This window comes from Dipodomys spectabilis, unplaced genomic scaffold (genome assembly GCF_019054845.1).
Source record: "Dipodomys spectabilis isolate Male_0828 unplaced genomic scaffold, ASM1905484v1 ptg000091l, whole genome shotgun sequence".
Taxonomy (NCBI): domain Eukaryota; kingdom Metazoa; phylum Chordata; class Mammalia; order Rodentia; family Heteromyidae; genus Dipodomys; species Dipodomys spectabilis.
The window spans coordinates 1,607,011-1,628,802 of NW_024870768.1; the positions used below are offsets into that span (position 1 = coordinate 1,607,011).

A 21,792-nucleotide genomic window follows, 5' to 3' on the forward strand; every position below is an offset into this window, starting at 1 on the left:
CTTTTTCTTTGTTTTCTTTTTTTTTTGCCAGTTCTGCGGCTTGAATTTAGGGCCTGGGCACGGTCCCAGAGCCACTTCTGTTTTTTTCCTGTTTATGTGGTACTGAGGAATCGAACCCAGGGCTTAATGCGTGCTAGGTAAGTACTCCACCACTAAGCCACATTCTCAGCCCTGTCCCTGATCTTGTGTACATGGTTTATGTTCTACCTCTTGATCTACAGTCATTTCTGGCTTTTTGGTAGTTAATTGGAGATGGAGTCTTATGAACTTTCCTGCTGGGCTGGCTTTGAACCTTGATCCTCAGATCTCAGCTTCCTGAGTAGCTAGGATTACAGGCATGAGCCACCAATACCTTGCTGCTCTGGTGATTTTTTTTTTTTTTTCCAATTCTAGGGCTTAAACTCTGGGTCTGGATGCTGCCCCTGAGTTTTTTTTTTTTTTTTTGCTCAAAGCTAGTTTTTTTGGTTGTTAATTGCATATTAAAATCGCACAGACTTTCCTGAGAGCTGGCGTTGAACTGTAATCCTCTGATCTTAGCCTTCTGAGTACCTGGTATTATAGTTATAAGCTACCAGTCCTTGATTTACCTAGCATTTTTTTTTTTTTGGGTCCAGTTGTGGGGCCTGAACTCTGGGCCTGGGTGCTGTCCCTCAGCTCTTCAGCTCAAGGCTAGCACTCTACCACTTGAGCCATAGCGCCACTTCCAGCATTTTTCTTATGTGGTGCTGAGGAATCGAACCCAGGGCCTCGAGCATGCAAGGCAAGTGCTCTACCACTGAGCCACCTTCCCAGCCCCTTACCTAGCATTTTTTTTTTTTTGGGGGGGGGCGGGTCTGGTTGTGGGGCCTGAACTCTGGGCCTGGGCGCTGTCCCTCAGCTCTTCAGCTCAAGGCTAGAGCTCTACCACTTGAGCTACAGCGCCACTTCCAGCTTTTTTCTTTTTGCTTATGTGGTGCTGGGGAATCGAACCCAGGGCCTCATGCATGCAAGGCAAGCGCTCTACCACTGAGCCACCTTCCCAGCCCCACCTAGCATTTTTATATTGACATTTTTTACTAATTTTCTTCTTGAACTTTTTTTCATTTCTTCAGTTTTTCCAACTTGATTAGCTGACACTTGAGCTACACTTAGCACTTTTTTTTTTGATTATTTGTCTAGTAGGGCTTTGTGGTTTTCCCCAGGCCAGCCTAGACTGCTTTTCTCTTACATTATGTCTCCTGCATAGCTGGGATGACAGGCACAACATTCTCATGAGCTTGTTAGTTGACACGGGGTCTTACCAATTTTGTCTGAGTAAAATTACCATCTCTTTATCTCTGTCTCCTGAGCAGCTGGGATTATACTTGTGAGCTACCATGCTTGGCTTTTTAAAAATCCTTTATTTATTTATTTTAGAATGATTTATTCACCTTGATCAGGTACCTCATGCATTTTTGTTTTGTTTTCTTGTTGGTCATGGGGCTTGAAATCTGGGCCTGGGTGCTGTTCCTCAGCTCTTCAGTTCAAGGCGAGTGCTCTACCACTTGAGCCACAGTTCCACTTCTGGTTTTCTGGTAGTTTTATTGGAGATAAGAATCTCACGGACTTTCCTGCCAGGGCTGGCCTTAAACCACGATCCTCAGATCTCAGCCTCCTGAGTAGCTAGGATTACAGGTGTGAGCTTTTGGCTTTTTTTTTTTTTTTGAGATGGTCTCACTTTTTGGCCAAGGCTGTCCTCCAACTTGCCATCCTTCTGCCTTAGCCTCCTAAATGCTGGGATTAGCATTGTGTTCAACCACACCTGGCTTTTAGATGTGTTTGTAGTTGCTCATTGTAACATTTTTTTATGATTACTTCTTTAAAGTCCTTGCAAGATAATTCTATGTCATCTCAGTATTGGCATTTGATTTTCTTCTCTCATTTAAGTGTTTTTTCTTATTCTTGTTTATTTTCTTATTAAGTTTTATTTTTTGGTGCCAGTACTGTGACTTGAGCTTGGTCTTTCATTCTCTCTCTCCTTTTTTTGTAGCTAGTAAGGGCCCTGGGTATTGTCCCTGAGCTTTATTGTTCAAGGTTAGCACTCTGCTGCTTGAACCAGTTCTACTTTCAGCTTTTTTGGTGGTTAAAGATAAGTCTCATGAACTTTCCTGTCTGAGTTGACTTCACATCACAATTTCCTTAATAGCTAGGATTATAGCTTGTTACCTTTCTCTTAGCTTTTTTTTGTTCGAGACTGAGGTTCTACCACTCCAGCACACTTATACTTAGTTGTAGTGTTAGGCTTTGTCTTCCTGGGCTGGGTTTTTATTAATTTTTTAATTTTTTGTTGGTAGTGGGGCCTAAACTCTGGGCCTGGGCGCTGTCCCTTAGCTCCTCAGCTCAAGGCTAGCGCTCTACTACTTGAGCCACAGCACCACTTTGGCCTTTTCTGCTTATGTGGTGCTGAGGAATCAAACCCAGGGCCTCATGCAAGCACTCTACCACTGAGCCACCTTCCCAGACCCCCTGGGCTGGTTTTAAAACTCAATCCTTAGATCTTAGCCTCTCAAATAACTAGGACTACTAGCATGAGCTGACGATGCCCAGCTAATCTCATTATGTGTTTTCATATGTGTGTGTGGGGTGGTGAGAATTTACTGGAGCTGGAACTCAGTGCTTCATGCTCATGCCCAGAACTCTACCACTTGGGTTATACCTCTAGCCTGATTTTGATATGACTAGTGATAAATTATATCCTGGACATTTTGAGCATTATATTAAAAAGCCTTAGTATCTTTTTTTTGTCAGATGTTGGACTTGAACTCTGGGCCTGGGCACTGTCCTTCAGCTCAAACTAGTGCTCTACCACTTGAGCCACAGTGCTACTTCTGGTTTCCAGGTGGTTTATTGGAGATAAGCGTGTCACGGACTTTCCTGCCCCTGCTCAGATTTCAGCCTTCCAAGTAGCTAGGATTACAGGCATGAGCAACTAGCACCTGGCAGGATTTTTTTTAATTGTGAAAATACCATACAGAGGGGTTACAATTACATGGGAAAGGTAATGAGTACATTTCTTTTCAAGCATTGTTGCCTCCTCCTTTGTGTCCCCTTCCCAACCCTTCCCATCTGCACCCCCCTCCTCCCCCATGATTTTTTTTTTTTAATTTGGTGCTAGTATTGGGGCTTGAATTCTGAGTCTGGATACTGTCCCTTAGCTTTTTTGCTCTAGGCTAGTGTTCTGCCACTTGAGCCACACCTCCACTACTGGTTTTTTGGTGGTTAATTGGAGATAAGAGTCTCAGGAACTTTTCTGATGAGGCTGGCCGAACCCCAGTCCATGGATATCAGCCTCCTGAATAGCTAGGATTAGAAGGCATGGGCCAGCCTGACAACTAATTAGAAAGGTTTTAAAAATATTTTTTGAGCTGGTGTGGAGCTTGAACTTAGGACCTTGCTAGTGTCCTTTAGCTGCTTTTTTGCTCAAGGCTGCTGTTATCTCACTTGTGCTACACAGGTGGGATTTTGAAAGAAAGGTGTCAAAATGACATCATTTTGATATAAAGGGTACAATATAATGGGACAGTCACAAGGCCAGATGATAAGAAAGGTGGTGGATTTTTTTTCTCTCAGAGATACAGTGCTTCTGTGTGTGTGTGTGTGTGTGTGTGTGTGTGTGTGTGTGTCAGTCTGTCTGTACAAAATTAATTCTCTTGATCTATCTAGAATTTAGTGAAGCTTATGTGCAAAGGACTGTGTGGAAAGAGAAACTTTCCAACTATATTGGAACGGTCTTAGTGTCTTTTGCATTATTCCGAGTCTTGTGTGCCTGGAGCAACCATAGATGATTCGATAAAACAATAGAAGACTCCATTTCTTGTCTTAAAAGATTGTTTGGTCGAGGTTGTGTGTGTGTGTGTGTGTGTGATACTGGGGTTGAACTCAGGGTCTCATACTTGATAGATTTGTACTCTACCACCTTAAAACACACCTGCAGCTGGTCATGGTTCTTGTAGGAAACCAGAAGCTGACTTAGATTTTCTGATACTTTTGAAGAAAGGTAAAATATTTTCTTCCATTTGTGGGCAAAGATTATTCATTTTCCAAGGTACATCTCATGATAGTACCTGCCCCTGCAGAGAGCAGAGATTGAGCAGATGAGACAGATAAGATCTTGAGCAAACCTTTACACTGTTCAGGCATATCTAAGACTTAGAGTACAGTTGGTTCCATACCTCTAGAATAATTGAATATGTTTGTATGTTTTCATAACATTTCATTTTTGCTAATTACTTGCATTATAATTGTATTTTCCTTACATATTTAGTGGTATCATGGAGACCTGAATTTCTTTTTTTTTCCTGGTACCAGAGTTTGAATGTTCCTTTTGCTCATCTGGCTTGTTTGTTCACCTGGTGCTCTACCACTTGAGCCAGGCTTCTAGTCTCTTTTTTGCAGGTCCCTGGGCTTGAACTCAGGCCTGAGCACTGGCCTTAAGCTTCTTTTGCTCAAAGCTGTCACTCTACCACTTGAGCTCCACTTACGGCTATTTTAGCAATTTATTGGAGATGTTAAGAGTCTCATGGGCTTTCCTACAGGCAGGCTTCAAATCAACCATGGTCTTCAGATCTCAGCCTCCTGAGTAGCTAGGATTACAGGTGTGAGCCACCGGTGCCTGGCTCCAGCCTGTCTTTTATACTATTTTGGAGATAGAGTCTGTGGTTGACTTTAAACCGAGATCCTCTGGATCTCAGGCTCTAGATTATCTAGAATTACAGATGTGGACTGCTGCTGCTTGACAGCCTGAATTTTTTTTCCAACAGACCAGATCAACTTTAATGAGAGTTGAATAGGGACTCTAGGGTGAGCTGAGGAGAGTCAGGAGATCAGGAATGATAGGGGCAGGGTCATGGGTGGGTGGGGGTAGGTTTACAGGTAGCTGGAGGGTTCAAAGAGTTTCTGGAGTTTATGGTGCCAGCCTGTCACGAAACCTATTGTTTGAGGAAGTTACCTGCTCTGCCAGGTATGGCCTGCTTGGAAGAACTCAGGTACCTGTCATTTAGGGGTGGTGAGGGACTTGGCTTTTACATTTTGATTAAAATTCTGGGCTGGAGAATTCTGGGCTGGAGCCATGGGAGCAACATTGAGTTATGAGTACAAAGCTGATTCCCATTATTTGGGACCTTGAATGGGTATAAAAAGTTGAGGGGCATCATAGTCTCTTCTGATATAGGGTTATTGAGGGTAAGGGCCTTGTGATTCTCTAGTTGCTCATAGAAGAATGGTCATTATGTGTTCCCGAGCTGCAGGCTGTGTGATTGCTGTTGTGTGATCAATGAAAATTTCTTACAGTGCTGAGGGGGATGTACTCATAGGAGAAATGGCTGATGTCGGTAGTGGGTGTAGGCAATCAATGGCGAATTACTTCAGGTTTGGAGGTAGTCAAAGAGAAAGAGAAAGACTAAGAAAGAGGCAGGGAGAGAGGAGATTAAGGGAAACAGTAGACCTACAGCAGAGTTTACCAATCTAGTCAATGAAGACCTAGGTCAAGATCTTTCCTTGCCTACCTTGGCTTAAACATCTAAAGCTGTGACGCAGTGAGAGCATAGGCTCCTGGTTGCCTACAGGCCACCTTTTAGCTTCTGCACCCATTTTTAGTAGGCTTGAGTAATGATTGAGAAAGAAAGGAAGAGGAGGTGGGAAGAGTCCTCTTCAAGGACCAGAGTCCTCCAGGGAAATCTGTCCCAGGTTTCAAACCATCTGTTAGGGAAAAAGACAGATTCCAAAGGCAAGAAGAATGAAAACAAAGGTACCAACTCAACAGACCAGAACAACTTTGATGAATGTTGGAAGGATGCCAGGGTGACCTGACCTGAGGAGAGTCAGGGACAACAGGCATCCTGTATTCTTTATTGTACAGAATAATGTTTTTAATTATGAAACTTCTATAAGTATACATTGATATTCTTTTATCTTAGTCCTCTCTATTTATCCTCCCCACTTTTTGGTGCTGGTCCTGGGGCTTGAACTCAGGCCCTGGGTGCTGTCCGAGCTCTTTGCTCAAGGCTAGTGTTCTATTACTTGAGCCATAGCTCCACTTTCAGCTTTTTGGTGGTTAATTGGAGCTAAGTATCTCATGGACTTTCCTGCCTGGGCTGGCTGTGAACTGCAGTCCTCAGATCTCAGCCTCCTGAGTTGCTACCTGGCATCTTCCTCCTCTTTTGGGCTCTACTGAAAATAGTTCTGTTTAGGTTCCTGTCTTGTTTGTTTGTATTTGTAGATCTAGATTCCACATATTAGAAACCATTTGTCTTTTTTGAGTGTGGCTTATTTTATTTTATTTATTTTTTTTGGTCCGGTGGTGGGGCCTGAACTTTGGGCCTTGGCGCTGTCCCTCAGCTCTTCAGCTCAAGGCTAGCGCTCTACCACTTGAGCCACAGCACCACTTCCGGCTTTTTCTTTTTGCTTATGTGGTGCTGAGAAATTGAACCCAGGGCCTCATGCATGCAAGGCAAGCGCTCTACCATTGAGCCACCTTCCCAGACCACTTATTTTATTTAATATGATGATCTCCAGTTCTGTCCATTTTCTGCAAATGACCCGATTGCATTATTATCCATGGCAGGATGAAGCTCTATTTTGTGTGTATACCACATTTTTTGTTATCCATTCATCAGTTGATGGGCATTTAGCCTGATCCCACAGACCTGGATTTTTTGTGCCAGTCCTGGGGCTGGAACTGAGGGCCTAGACACTCTCCCTGAGCTTTTCTGCTCAAGGCTAGCACTTTACCACTTGAGCCACAGCTCCACTTCTGGCTTTTGGTGGTTAATTGAAGATAAGTCTAATGGATTTTTCTGCCTGGGCTGGCTTTCAACTTTCAGCCACAGATCTCAGCTTCCTGAGTAGCTGGGATTACAGGTGTGAGCCATACTACCCAGCTATGAATGTGTGTGTGTGTGTGTGTGTGTGTGTGTGTGTGTGTCTGTGTGTGTGTGTGTGTGTGTGTGTGTGTGTGTGTGTGTGTGTGTGTGAACTCAAGGCCTCTGGATTGGCTTTTTCCGATTTTGTCCACTGACAGCTGGCATTCTGCTTTAGCTTTGCTTTGAATTCCTGAGCCACACCTCCAGTTCCACTTTTTTGCTGATAAATTGAAGATTAAGATTTATCTGCCTGTGCTGGCTTTTAGCCTCAATTCTCAGACCTCAGCCTCCTAAGTAGCTAGGATTACAGGCATAAGCTACTGACACCTAGCTAAGACCTGAATTTTTATTCTATTTTTCTACTTACTAGGTTTTTTTTTTTTTTTGGGTCCAGTCGTGGGGCCTGAACTCTGGGCCTGGGCGCTGTCCCTCAGCTCTTTAGCTCAAGGCTAGCGCTCTACCACTTGAGCCACAGCGCCACTTCCGGCTTTTTTTCTTTTTGCTTATGTGGTGCTGAGGAATCGAACCCAGGGCCTCAGGCATGCAAGGCAAGTGCTCTACCACTGAGCCACCTTCCCAGCCCCTACTTACTAGTTTTGTATGAATAGGGACTAAAAAACATACTGGGGTTTGAACTCAGGGCTTTATACCAACTAGACAGGTGTTCTACCATTTTAGCTATGCCTAAGTCTTAGTTACTCATTTTGTCATTGTCAATAATTTATTTAAAGCTGGGCGCTGGTGGCTTATGCCTGTAATCCTAGCTACCCAGGAGGCTGAGATCAGAGGATCGTGGTTCAAAGCCAGCCCTGGCAGGAAAGTCGGTGAGACTCTTTATCTCCAATAAACCACCAGGAAACTGAAAGTGGCACTGTGGCTCATGTGGTAGAGCACCCTCCTTGAGCTGAAGAGCTGAGGGACAGCGCCCAGGCCTAGAGTTCAAGCCCCACAACCGACCAAAAAAAATTTTACTTAACCACACATTTCTCATCTGTTATATTGGTGATGATAGCTAATGTTTATCATGTGTTAGATACTTATTCTAATTCATTGTCCTGTTAGTTAGCTGCTATTAATATTTCCATTTCACAGATGGCAAAAACTGAAATATATTGAAGCTATGTAAATTGCTGGTGTTCACACAGTAAGTAGTAGAAGTAGGATTCAAATCCATATGGTTTTGCTGTTAAGTCTAAACCCTTTTTGTGGTCAGTTGTGGGGCTTGAACTCAGCCTGGGAACTATCCTTGAGTTCTTTTGCTCAAGGCTAGTGTTCTACATTGAGCCACAGCACAACTTCTGGTTTTCTAGTGATTAATTGGAGATAAGAGTCTCACAGACTTTGCTTCCCTGGGCTGGTTTTGAACCTTGATCCTTAGATGTCAGCCTCCTGAGTAGTTAGGATTACAAGAATGAGCCACCAGCACCTGGCTAAACTTTTCTTCTTCTTTTGTTTTTGTTTGTATGCTATTTTAACTATGGGCTCTGGACATGTTGTGGCCTGTTGGTCCCAAACTCCTGGGCTTAAGATAGCTGTTTTCATTAAGTCTAAACTTTTAACCCCTATGTTTTGTATCTCCAAATACTGGGCAGAATGTTCTGATTTGTTGTAGAGATGCAACATGATAACTTACATAATTAATGTTCATAGCTCAGTTTTCTTCTTAGCTACTTTTATACAGGCTTCAGATTTACTCATTCACTTACCATCGTATTACCCGGATTTACTTACTTTTTAGCCCTTGTGGAACTACTGTAACTTTCAGATATTTATTCCATGAAGACAGCATCTATATATAATCAATACTTGTTGATTTATTTACACAGTAATTGTTATGTGCTGGACTGTGTGGTACATACTGGAGATAATGTAATCAAGACCTGGAAATAAAACACTTGTCTTCTTCACTAAGGAAGCAAAATAGTATTCACTACTTTTGGTCCTGGGTGATAATTACAGGCAGTACATCTAGGTGCTTGATTTTCATCTATGCCTCCATCATCTGAAGGGCTATCTAGCCTAATAAATGTTTGATAAATTGAGTTGAATATAAAAAACCAAGACTGAAAAATAGAGGAGGTGATGATTTTTGCTGAACAGGATATATTATCTGCTAAATGTAGTACAGACAAACAGCAAGAAATGAACAATTGACAATTGGCATATAGGGCAAGCTGAAACAGGAATACTGTGATTGAGTATGGCATGGATGGCATACCAGCAGTAGGGAAGAAGAGCCTCAGCAGAAGCCATGAGTGACAAAGATCAGAGGTTAGGATAAATAGGACACTTAAGGATCCAGCTAGATTTTTTCTATGCCCATCCTGGGGCTTGAACTTAGGGCCTGCACATTGTCCCTGAGCTTCTTTTCTCAAACTAGTACTCTACCACTTGAGCCATGGCTCCACTTCCAGCTTTTTTGATAGGTAATTGGAAATAAGTGTCTCATGGACTTTCTGCCTGGGCTGGCTTTGAACTGTGATTTTCAGATCTCAGCCTCCTGAGTAGGATTACTGGTGTGAGCCACCGGCACCTGATCCACTGGATTAAAAAAAATGTTCCCTCCCTCCCTCCCTCCCTCCTTTCCTCCCACCCACCTACTTTTCCTTCCTGTGCTGGGAATTGAACTCAGGGCTTCATGCATACTAAGGCAAGTGTTTTACCTCTGAGCTGTATTCCCAGCTGTTTTTAGATCATGGGCATATGATCACTACAGTCAAATGATACCCCGCACTTGAGGTTTAATGCTTTGCTGTTGTTGGACTGAAAGTCTTAATAATTTTTCCTTTAAATTTGTGGGTTTTTTTTTATGTGATCAGAGAATGGAGTGTGTGCAGGTAAATAGAGCTTTGACTTATTTGTGATCCTGCCTCTCACTGCCTTTTTGCCTCCCTGAACAGGTTCCTAGTTGGCTGCCTAGGGCACTTGGCTCAGGAAGGTTTTTTAAGAGATTCAGGGTCCAGTGCAAGTACCTTGTGTACTATAGTTAGGGCCCCAGTGTGCCTGGCAGGGCCTGAATTCACTGCTTGAGCAAATAGCAAATAAAAGCCCATAGTAAGCTGAGAGACCATGGAAAAAGTAAAAAGTTTTCTTTTCCTGTTTCTCAACAAGTGCTCTTGCTTTCTATTTGCACTATGTTTCACAGTATGCAGCAGATGTTATGTGTGAGGGGCAAGAGGTGAAGTCAGAGGGGAAAGAGGCAAGGCCTTTTCAGAAAAACGGGGGGGGGGGGGGAGAGAGAGAGAGAGAGAGAGAGAGAGAGAGAAAGAGTTTCTTGGGGCTTGAATTTAAGGGCTGGGCACTGTGGGAGCTTTTTTGTTCAAGACAAGTGTTCTTATCACTTGAGCCATAGCTCCACTTCTGGGTTTTGGTGGTTAATTGGAGCTAATGTCTCACAGATTTTCCTGTTCAGGGTGGCTTTGGATCTTGATCTGGGGAATCTCAGCTTCCTGAATAGGATTACAGTGAACCACCAGTGCCTAGCTTATGTTTGTGTTTTTATTTTTATTTAATTATATTTTATTTTTTTGCCAGTCCTGGAGCTTGTACTAAGGGCCTGGGTACTGTCCTTGAGCCTCTCTGTGCTCAAGGCTAGCACTCTACTTCTCAAGCCACAGCGCCATGTCTGGCTTTTTCTGTTTATGTGGTACTGAGGAATCGAACCCAGGGCTTCATGCATGCTAGGCAAGCACTCTACCACTAAGCCACATTCCCAGCTGAATGTTTGTAATTTTCTTTTTTTTCTTTTTTTGTCGGCCATGGGGCTTGAACTCTGGGCCTGGGCACTGTCAACTCTGGGCCTGGGCACTGTCCCTCAGCTCTTCAGCTCAAGGCAAGTGCTCTACCACTTGAGCTACAGCGCCACTTCCGGTTTTCTGGTGGTTTATTGGAGATAGGAGTCTCACGGTCTCTCCTGCCCGGGCTGGCTTTGAACCGCGATCCTCAGATCTCAGCCTCCTGAGTAGCTAGGATTACAGGCATGAGCCACCAGCACCCGGCTAAATGTTTGTATTTTTCAAGGCAAGCACTCTACCACTGAGCCACCTTCCCAGCCCCATTGTGTTTTTTAATGATTACTTTGATTATAATGTGGAGAACTATTGGGTGGGAACATTGTAGAGACCTGGATTCCAGTTGGGAAAGTAGGATAATATTCACAATTAGAGATCATAGTGTCCTGCATTAGGGCAAGGGAAGTAAAGATAACAGAAGGATACCAACTGATAGCTAGTTAGGAGATTTAGTTGATAGGACATCATGTTAACTTGGATTATAATAACAAACGTAGTTTTTACTGTATCCTTGGCAATATTCTAAACTACAAATATATGATGTACAATATATATGATATATATATATATAAATTAATTCACTTTGCATTTATTGTACAGTTTTAGAGTTTAAACTAAGGGCCTTGGGTTTGCTAGTTAAGTACTGTACCATTTGAGCCACTGCTATAGTCCCTTTTGCTTTTAGGTTATTTTTCAGTTAGGGTCTCATGCTTTTTGCCCTGGCTAGCGTTGGACTGTTGATTCTTTCTCCTACCCATGCCTAGGATTATAGCATATACCATAATGTCAAGCTTGTTATATTATATATAATATATATATTGGGGTTATATTATATATAATAACTTTTTTTCCTAGGCTGCCTTCAAACTTGGACCTTCCTGTTCTCTGCCTCTTAAGTAGCTGGGATTGCATCATGAGCCACTGTGTCTGGCACAGTTCCTATACTTGTAACAACCTTGTGAAGTAGTTATAGATTTTATCCCCACTTTGCAGAGGAAACTGAGACATGGGAGAGGTTAAATGATTTTCCCTGGGTCCCACAGCTAGTAAATTGATTAGCTAAGAATTTAAATCCACATGGTGTGTCACTAACATCTGAGTTCTTATCTTGATGCTAAATAATCTACTTCACAGTATAATGAAAGGGTATGATGAGAGGTTATTAAATGATAGTTGCCAAATTTCTGGCCTAAATACCTGGTGACATTATGGTGCCATTTGCTGATGTAGAGGGAACAGGTTTAATGAGGGAAAGTTGGGTTTGTATTTACTGAAATATACAAATAGTCTGGCTATCCAGCAGAAATACCCAGGAGAAATTTGGAAGAAGAGTCTGAAGCAGTTGAAAATTCCTTCTTGGAGTTATAAATGTGTACATATAGCCATATGATCCCTAAGGGTAAGATGAGTGAGGTAGTATGAAAGGAGTACCCAGGCAACACTTTTGGATTGGGCAGAAGAAAAAGTTCATTGGGAAACAAGGAGAATCCAGAGACATACATATGATTGATCATTACATCCCTACCCACAATCCAGTTATTTTATCAGGAAAAGCCAAAAATTTTAAGTCTACAAACGCTTACTACATGAGGACTTGTTACTTTCCCAATTGTTTACTGTCCTCCTTGCTCTCAATCCAAAGCAGGCTACTCTTCATCAGTTCTTGAATATTCTAGATATGTTCCTGCCATGGGGCTTTTGTACTTGCTGCTATCTTTAATTGGGATATTTCCCCCTTATATCAACATGGCTTGCTCCCTTACTGCCTTCATATCTTTATTCAAAAATCCTTTTGGCAAGGCTCATGCCTATAATCCTAGTTACTCAGGAGGCTGAGATCTGAATTACCATAGTTTAAAGCTAGCCCAGGCAGAAAAGTTCAAGAGATTGTATCTCCAAATGACCAGCAAAAAGCTGAGCTGGGATTTATGGCTCAAGTGGTTGAATAACAGCCAAGGGAGCAAGCTAAGTAAGGGAGAGCCTTGAGTTCAAACCCTGATACCAGACCCCCCCCCCTCCACCAGAGTAGTTTTGTCAGTCCTTCCCTATTTAATATTATACCACCACAACCATTTTTTTGGACCCCTATTAGATGTATATACTTAATGTACTCATGTACAGGTTGAACATTCCTAAATTGAACTCTGAAATGTTTTGAAATGCTTTTGTTCCTTAGCATTTCAGAAAAGGCATATTCAACCAGTACATATATATATTCCCTTTTCCTTTCTTTCTAGTTAGCTCTTTTCACTATCTAACATATAATTCACTGATGGTATTGATCTGTCTTGTTTCTTGTTGTTTAACTCTAGTAGAATGTCAGCTATATAAGGGCAGGGTTTTTTTGTATGCTTTTTTTTCTTTTTTATTACCGGCACCTAGATCAGGGTCTGGCAGATGTTCATTAAATGTTAACTAAGGTAGTAGTTACCAGTCAAGGATAAAAACTGTCTTAATGGAGAGAGTATGGCTCGAGCCGGAAATGCTGATGAAGTCAGGCCTGTAATCCTAGCTACTCCCCAGGCTGAGATTTTAGGATTGCTCTTTGAAACCAGCCCAAGCAGGAACATCCATAAGACTCCTACCTCCAACTAACCACACTAAAAAGCCAGAAGTAGAGCTGTGGTTCAAGTGGTATTGTGCTAACCTTAAACTGAAACATCTAAGGGAGACTGCCCTTTCCCCTGTTTGTTCCCTTAAGATTGCTGAGCTTAACTACTGTGAAGGAGAAGGTAAAGAAGGAGAGGTTGAAGGTACTGCAAAATGAAGGGATAATTGATTGACTAAGAAAAGATGTAACTCAGGTGCAAAGAATGACTTTGAAAAGGAGGAAAGTTATCAAATGGTTTCCCTTATTTTCATTGGCTTTAAAAAAAAAAAGTGCTGGTCCAAGGGCTTGAACTCGGGGCGCTGTCCTTGAGCTTTTAAAAAGCTCAAGGTAGGGCTGGGACGGTGGCTCAGTGGTAGAGCATTTGCCTTGCATGCATGAGGCCCTGGGTTCGATTCCTCAGCACCACATAAGCAAAAAAAGAAAAAAGCCGGAAGTGGCGCTGTGGCACAAGTGGTAGAGCGCTAGCCTTCAGCTGAAGAGCTGAGGGACAGCGCCCAGGCCCAGAGTTCAGGCCCCATGACCGGACCCAAAAAAAATAAAAAAATAAAAATAAAAAAATAAAAGCTCAAGGTAGCACTGTTACTTGAGCCATACATAGTTCTACTTCTGGCTTTTTGGTGGTTAATTGGAGATAGAGTCTCATGGGCTTCCCTGCCTGGGCTGGCTTTTCAACTTTGATCCTCAGATCTCAGCCTCCTGAGTTGCTAGGATCACGGGTGTGAACTACTGGCAACCAGCAGAACTTCTATTGTAATGAAAGGAAAAGATGGCTGCAAAAGTAGTTAAATTTGGTGTTCACACACAAAAAAAAAAGGTAGTTAAATTTGGTGGTAGGAAGATAAGTAAGATAATTTGGGGAGAAAGAGAGAGAGGTATAGTTAGGTTGGTCATTTGTTTGAAATCCACTGTGTATCATGAGAAAGAGAGCTAAGTAGGGAACTATAGGAATATTACCAGGTAGTGTGACCCAGATATTTGGATAGTGTAAATTTATTGTTTCATCAATCTAAAGAGTGATTTTTTTTCCAGTCATATCCAGTGGTTCAGTGTTAAATACTTGAACTGAGCTGGGGTTAGGGGTTTGGATTGGGGGTTGAAAGTTAGTGGGGCAAGTGAGAATATCTCTGAGAGAATAGTTGATTGAGAAATGTTGATGTTAAAAAATAAAACACTGTGAATGTGGCTTAGTGGTAGATTGCTTGCCTAACATGCATGAAGCCCTGGATTTGATTCCTCAGTACCACATAAACAGAAAAGGCCAGAAGTGGCACTGTTTCTCAAGTAGCAGAGAGGTAGCCTTGAGCAAAAGAAGCTCAGGGACAGTGCCTAGGCCCTGAGTTCAAGCCCCAGGACTGGCAAAGAAAGTTAGATAGAGAAGGTGGAGATTATCAGCAATTATGAAAATAGAACAATGAAACATCTTGAAATTGTATTAGGACAGGGTAAGGGAGAGTGATATGGGGGGATTGATTAAATACATTGTATACATGTGTGGAAATGTCACAATGAAATCCTCCCTTGTATAGCTAATGTATCTTAATAAATCAAGGAAATCCCTAGAAAGTTGATATTGATAACCTCAATTTTTTGATATGTTATAGATTTACTGGCACAAGATTATTAGTTGGGAAGATATGGGAGGGTGGTGTCTTAATCCTAGGAAATTTATGAGCACGATCTTGGTTAAAACAATTAGAGCTTTTTCATATTTTTGTTTGTTTTTTGCTCCAGTCTTGAGGCTTGAATTCAGGGCCTGGGCAGTGTTCCTGAGCTACCGCAGCACCACTTCTGGCTTTTCTGTTTATGTGGTACTAAGGAATTGAACCCCAGGCTTCATGCATGCTAGGCAAGCACTCTACCACTAAGTCACATTCCCAGCCGCTTTGTCATATTTTTATGTGCCTTACTGTTTGTGGCTTATCAAAGATAAAAGGAGTTCAACCGTAGCCAGAATTTTTGAAGGTCTCCTGCCCCCTTTCTAAGGGAAGAGGTTATTTATTTATTTTGTTGGTCGTGGGGCCTGGGTGCTGTCCCTCAACTCTTCAGCTCAAGATTAGCGCTTTACTGCTTGAGCCACAGTGCCACTTCCAGCTTTTTCTGCTTATGTGGTGAATCAAACCCAGAGCCTCATGCATGCAAGGCAAGCACTTCCACTGAGCCACCCTCCCAACCCTGGTTATTTAATTTTGTGAGATTACTACGCCATTTGCATGTGAACTCAAGTTTTCAAAATTAAATATTTTTAATCTTGAAAATAAGAAATAAGTAACATGTTCATTATAGATATTTAAAAAATATAGGTAAGTGAAAATGATTACTTCATTTATCAATACACTTAAATGTACAATACTTCAATTTTCATTTGATAAACTATCTCAAAGATTAAAATTTTGGATAGAATTTTGGATATATTAGTTTAAAAATATTTAAATGAATCTCATCTTTTTCTTCTTAACTTTTTTTTTCTTCTTTTTTTTGTGCTGGTCCTGGGGCTCTTGAACTCAGGTAGCTGTCCCTGAGATTATTTTTCTCAAGGCTGGCACTCTGCCACAGTACCACTTCCAGCTTTTTTTCTGAGTGGTTTATTATAGTCTCATGAACTTTGCTGCCTGGCTTTGAACTATGATCCTTATATCTCAGCCTCCTGAGTACCTAGGATTACAGGTGTGAGCCAGTATGGCACCCAGCCATATTTTACTTAATTTTTTTGGGGGGGGTCCGGTCATGGGGCCTGAACTCTGGGCCTGGGTGCTGTCCCTCAGCTCTTTAGCTCAAGGCTAGCGTGCTACCACTTGAGCCATAGCGCCACTTCCGGCTTTTTTTTTTTTTGGGTCCGGCTTTTTTTTTTCCTGTTTATGTGGTGCTGAGGAATCGAACCCAGGGCCTCATGCATGCAAGGCAAGCGCTCTACCACTGAGCCACCTTCCCAGCCCATATTTTACTTAATTTTAATTAATGTAAATAGCTACATTTGCTAATAGTTACTATAGTGGACAGTTTGTAAAAAATAAAACAGCAAGATTCCTGCGGCTCACACCTGTAATCTTAGCTACTCTGAGATTTGCAGATCGTGGTTTGAATCCAGCCCAGGTAGGAAAGTCCATGAGACTGTTAACGTCTAATAACTACCAAAGAGCCATAAGTGGAGCTGTGATTCAAGTCATAGAGTGCGAGCCTTGAGCACAGAAATCCATGGACAGCATCCAGACTCTGAGTTCAAGCCCTGGGATGTTGCAAAAAAGTAAAGATGAACTTGTATAAACCTTGTTTGTTTTTTTTCTTTTCCAGTTGTGTTGGTGTGGAAGAAGAGAAGGCAGCTGACATTGATCTCTACCACTGCCCCAATTGTGAGGTCTCACATGGGCCATCTGTTAGTAAGTATATCTTAGGTTTTTCATAAGGTGGCCCAGAGGAGAGACAATACAAACTTGATTACCTTTGCCATAGTGTTTCAGATTCCTCTTTAGGAAATAGCAAAAGTCTAGGCAGGCCTCACAGGCCAGAAGGTGCCTCACTTTAAGGGCAAAAGTGCATAGCTTAACTTTCTTCACTTCCTAGAGATTGCCTAGCACATTGGGAACTTAGCTGAGTTTGTGAAAGCCTTATTGACTCCAGATGCCGCAGGGGTTGTTAGATAGGAAGAGAAAAAAATCTACCAAGTCTTTTATTCTTGGAACCACAGCTCATGACCATTCTGACTCTTGACCTCATGTCTGTTTCTGGCTTAGTGAAAAAGCGCCGTGGATCTTCAAAAGGGCAAGATGCCCAAAGGGGGAAGCCAGTGAAGACTGGGAGCCCTATGTTCATTCGAGAGCTTCGGGGTAGGACTTTTGAGAGGTAAGGACCCCTGTTCCAAAGAGCTGATAAACACCAGGAGTTTAGGGGGCTGAGACTCTTCTTAGTTTTCCCTCCATCTGTACCATTAGAAGTGCCTCCATTTGGGGGGCCTCATATGGGCCCTGTAAGTTCTTTCTGTGGTGGGGAACTTCTGTTTGGGCCAGTTTCTGAGACACAGTCACTGGAATTTTACTTCGAGTATAATATGGTCAACTTATTAAAAAATATTGGTAGTCAATATTCAATAAATGTTCAATAGGAACTAATATCTAAGGAATGCTAGAATGCAAAGGATCCATTTTTTTGCCTTTTTATTAGCATATGTTAATAGTACAAATAATAGGTTTTTATTATATTTCCATACGTAAACAAAATGTACATTGATCATATTTACTGCTTACTCATTCTTATACCTTCCCACCTTTGCCTTCTCACCATCTACATCCTTGAAAATCTGGAAGGAGTCTTTAAAAATCAGTAAAATTAAGTCTTCTATTGTAGAGAAGAGAAACTTAAAAATTGAATGGTTATATATTCTTTTTTTCAGTCAAAAAGGGATTTTTAAATCAGAGCCTGTGCTTGCTGGGTAAATACTAATTTGAGTGACAGACTCAGACCAAAGAGTTATTTCTTTTCTATCAAACTGGCCTTATTAAAAAGGAATCGAGTAATTTAAGAATTGAACAAAAATGATGAATCACAAATTAATGGAAAAAGACCTCTTTTGCTTCCTGTGATTGAAATTTTACTTGAATTAAATATTTCCTTAATTTCATATTTGTTTTGTTTGCTTAAAGACTTGAGCCTCCTCTCTACCTGAGGCTCCTCAGGTCCTTTTTCCAAAGTCAACAACAATATACATTCTTTCAAAATAGTTTTTGTATATGCAAACATGTGTTTCTTTATCTTTTTCATTTAAAGTTTTTTTGCTATTCCTAATGTTTGGACACAGGGTCTCTTGCTTGCTAGGAAGGCTTTCTACCACTTGAGCCACTCACAGTCCTTTTTGCACTGGTTATTTTTGAGATAGAGTTTCCTTTTATGCCTGGGCCAGCATGGATTGTGATCCTTCTAATTGTGCTTTTCCAAATCACTGGGATAACAGGCATGAATTGTTGCTCCCAGCTATTGTGCTTCCACTGTAACTGGAATGATAGATATGTATTCCTGTAACTAGCCCTTGGTCAAGATGAAGTCTTTTTGCACAAATGCGATTCTCAAGTAACAAGGATTGTAGACTTTTTTTAAAAAGCACTACTAGAGTTTGAATGCAGAGCCTTGTTCTTGCCAGGAAAGAATTCTACCATTTCAGCTGGGTACCAGTGACTCACACCTGTAATCCTAGTGACTCAGTAGGTTGAGATCTGAGGATTGTTGTTTGAAGCCACCCTGAGCAGAAAAAGGCTGTGAGACTCTTATCTCCAAGTAACCATCAAAAAGCCAAAAAATGGAGCTATGATTCAAGTAGTAGAGCTCCAGGACTGGCGCGCACACACACACACACGCACACACACGCACACACACGCACACACACACACACACACACACACACACACACACACACACACACACACACACACAGGAATACCCTTTCAATCACATTCTCTGTTCTTTTTGCTTTATTTTCCAAATACAGTCTCAATTTTGTGATCAGGCAGTCTTGGACCTCAGTCCTCCTATTTATGTTTCTCATTTAGCTGGGATATCAGGTGTACAATATCAAGTCCAGCTTTATATTGATAAAGACAGGCTTTTATTTTATTTCTTTTTAAAAATAAAATATAATTTTATTATCATTAAGGTATTGTACAGAGGACTTACCATTTCCTAAGTCAGGTAATGAGTACATTTTTTTTTCTGGACAATGTTACCCTTTCCTTCACTTTCCCCCAGTTTCTCCCTCCTGTCCCTGCCCATATAGTTCATTTTCTACATAGTGTATACTGAAGAGCCTGATTGTGTTTGTTCCCCCTTCCTCCCTCCATTTTTGTTCCCACATTTACCCCCCAAAAAAGAAAAAAATCCCAAAGCAAAATCAAACACCACCACCACCACCACCAAGAAGAGATTTTTTTTATCTTCTTTTTTTTTTTAATTGAGAAGATACTGTATAGAGGGGTGACAATTACATGGGCAAGATAATGAGTACATTTCTTATCAGGCATTGTAGCCTCCTCCTTTGTTTCCCCTTCCCATCCCCTCCTGGCCCCCCCCACCCAATCCTCCCCCCCCCCACCAAAGTTGTAAAGTTCATTTTTGACATAATGACTTGTACATCTCATTGTTGCAATGGGTCCACCTGTATCCCTATTTAAACGATTTGTTTTTTCCCTTCCCCTCCACAAATTATACCAACATCAAATACAGTGAAAGCAGGGGTTATATTGTGGGGGAGGGACATACAAAGCAATAAAGAAATAATCTTATAAATGTGTTATAAACAATCACCTGAAAGAAAAAAACATTTGAATACATATCTTAGGGTTCATTTCCCTAACATCAACTTATCTGACCTTTTCTTTTTTGTTTTTTTTTTTTTTTTTGGTTGGCTGTGGGGCTTGAACTTTGGGCCTGGGCGCTGTCCCTCAGCTCTTCAGCTCAAGGCGAGCACTCTACCACTTGAGCTATAGCGCCACTTCCGGTTTTCTGGTGGTTTATTGGAGATAGGAGTCTCACGGTCTCTCCTGCCCGGGCTGGCTTTGAACAGCTATCCTCAGATCTCAGCCTCCTGAGTAGCTAGGATTACAGGCGTGAGCCACCAGCGCCCGGCTTATCTGACCTTTTCTGCTTGACTCAGACATATACTAGTTATTGCTAATAAGGGAAACCATGAGACCTATGTTTCTTTGGGCCTGGCTTACTTCACTTAATATAATTTGTTCCAAGTCTTTCCATTTCCTAACAAATGGGGCAATGCCATTCTTTCTGATGGAGGCATAGAATTCCTCTGTGTGTGTGTGTGTGTGTGTGTGTGTGTGTGTGTGTGTGTGTGTTTGTGTGTGTGTGTGTACACATATACACCACATTTTCTTATTTTCTTGATCCATTCATCTACTGAGAGGCATCTGGGTTGGTACCATATCTTAGTTATGGTAAATAAGGCTGCAAAAAACATAGTCGTGCTGGTTAAACGATTTGTTTTTAAGAAGGGATTTTTTGTGTGTGTGGATTTTTTTTCCCTTAGGCTCGTTTGGAACCACAGTCTTCCCAATTGCTACCTCCTTGTAGGTAGATTACAGATGTGAGCTATTGTGCCTGGATCTTTTTCATTTTCTGACACAAAAGCAGACACTGTATTCTGCATCTTATTTTTTCTTTTTGTGCTTGTACTGGGGCTTGAACTAAAGGTCTCACATCATTGCTCAGCCTTCTTGCTTATGGCTGGAGCTTTTCCACTTGAGATGTACCTCTAGTTCAACTGTTTTTGCTGGTTAATTGGTGACACTTTCTCAGACATTTTGCCTGTGCTGGTTTCGAACCTCAATCCTCAGATTTCACCTTTCTTGGGTCACTCAGATTATAGGCATGAACCACCAGCACCAAGCTTTGCATCTTTCGTTTTTCAACCTAAATTATGTATACATATATGTGTTTTCCATTCTTTCTCATGGCTATTCAGTATTTCATTGTATGAATTATTAAGTAATCCTCTATTTTTGAATATTTAATTTTATTCCAATATTTTGCCATTAGGAAAAGCACAGAAGTATCTTTGTACTTATATTTTTACATATGTGACAGATGGATCTATCTATCTATCTGTATCTATATATGTTTACTTTTTGCAAGTTAGGTCAAAGAGGCTGTGCTTTTAAAATAATTTTTAAACATTGCCAATTATTTCCATAGTGGTTGTATCATTTCACACTCCCACAGATAATTTTTCTATATGCTGGCCAACACATTATTTAGTATGAAGCTTTTATGTTTCTTCAGTGAGATGAAATTAAAATCTTACTGTTTTTAGTTTCAGTACTATAATTATGAAGAAATTTTTTTTTCTTTTTGTTGGTCGTGGGGGCTGTACTCTGGGCCTGGGCGCTGTCCCTCAGCTCTTCATCTCAAGGCTAGTGCCCTGCCACTTGAGCCATCGTGCCACTTTCGGCTTTTTTCTGCTTATGTGGTGCTGAGGAATCTAACCCAGGGCCTCATGCATGCAAGGCAAGCGCTCTACCACTGAGCCAACCTCCCAGCCTGAAAATTTTTATATATTTGTAATCATCTTTTTCTTTGTTAATTTTGTTACTGTTGCTTGTAGCTTTTCTTCCAGAAAAGTTCAATTTTATGTAGTTGAATTTAGTTATTAGTGTAGTGGTAATTGAGACTTATCTCCTGTATTTGTCTCTATTCTTAAATGCTTTATTTTTAAATTTTTTATTGTTATAAAGGTGATATACAGAGGGGTTACAGTTACATAAGTCAGGTAAAGACTACATTTCTTTCTTTCTTTTTTTTTTTTTTTTTTGGTCGGTTGTGGGGTTTGAACTCTGTGCCTGGGCACTGTCCCTCAGCTCCTCAGCTCAAGGCAAGCGCTCTACCACTTGAACTACAGCGCCACTTCCAAGGAGTACATTTCTTTTTGGACAGTGTCAACCCTTCCCTCACTCTCCCAGTTAGTACTTTTATTTTTTTTCTCTTTAGGATTAAAAATATATATTTTAGTGGGGGTTGGGGG

The 21,792-nt window shown here is 41.4% G+C and overlaps 1 protein-coding gene across 10 annotated transcripts in view; it reads left to right on the plus strand.

Annotated features, from left to right (window-relative positions):
* Positions 1 to 21,792, plus strand: part of Phf8 (PHD finger protein 8) — a 112,123-nt gene that overhangs the window by 17,467 nt on the left and 72,864 nt on the right. For all 10 annotated transcript variants that reach the window (XM_042684845.1, XM_042684848.1, XM_042684843.1 and 7 more), the window contains exons 3-4: positions 16,569 to 16,654; positions 17,009 to 17,117. In XM_042684845.1, coding sequence (XP_042540779.1) covers positions 16,569 to 16,654; positions 17,009 to 17,117 — 195 coding nt within the window. The remainder of the gene's footprint in view (positions 1 to 16,568; positions 16,655 to 17,008; positions 17,118 to 21,792) is intronic.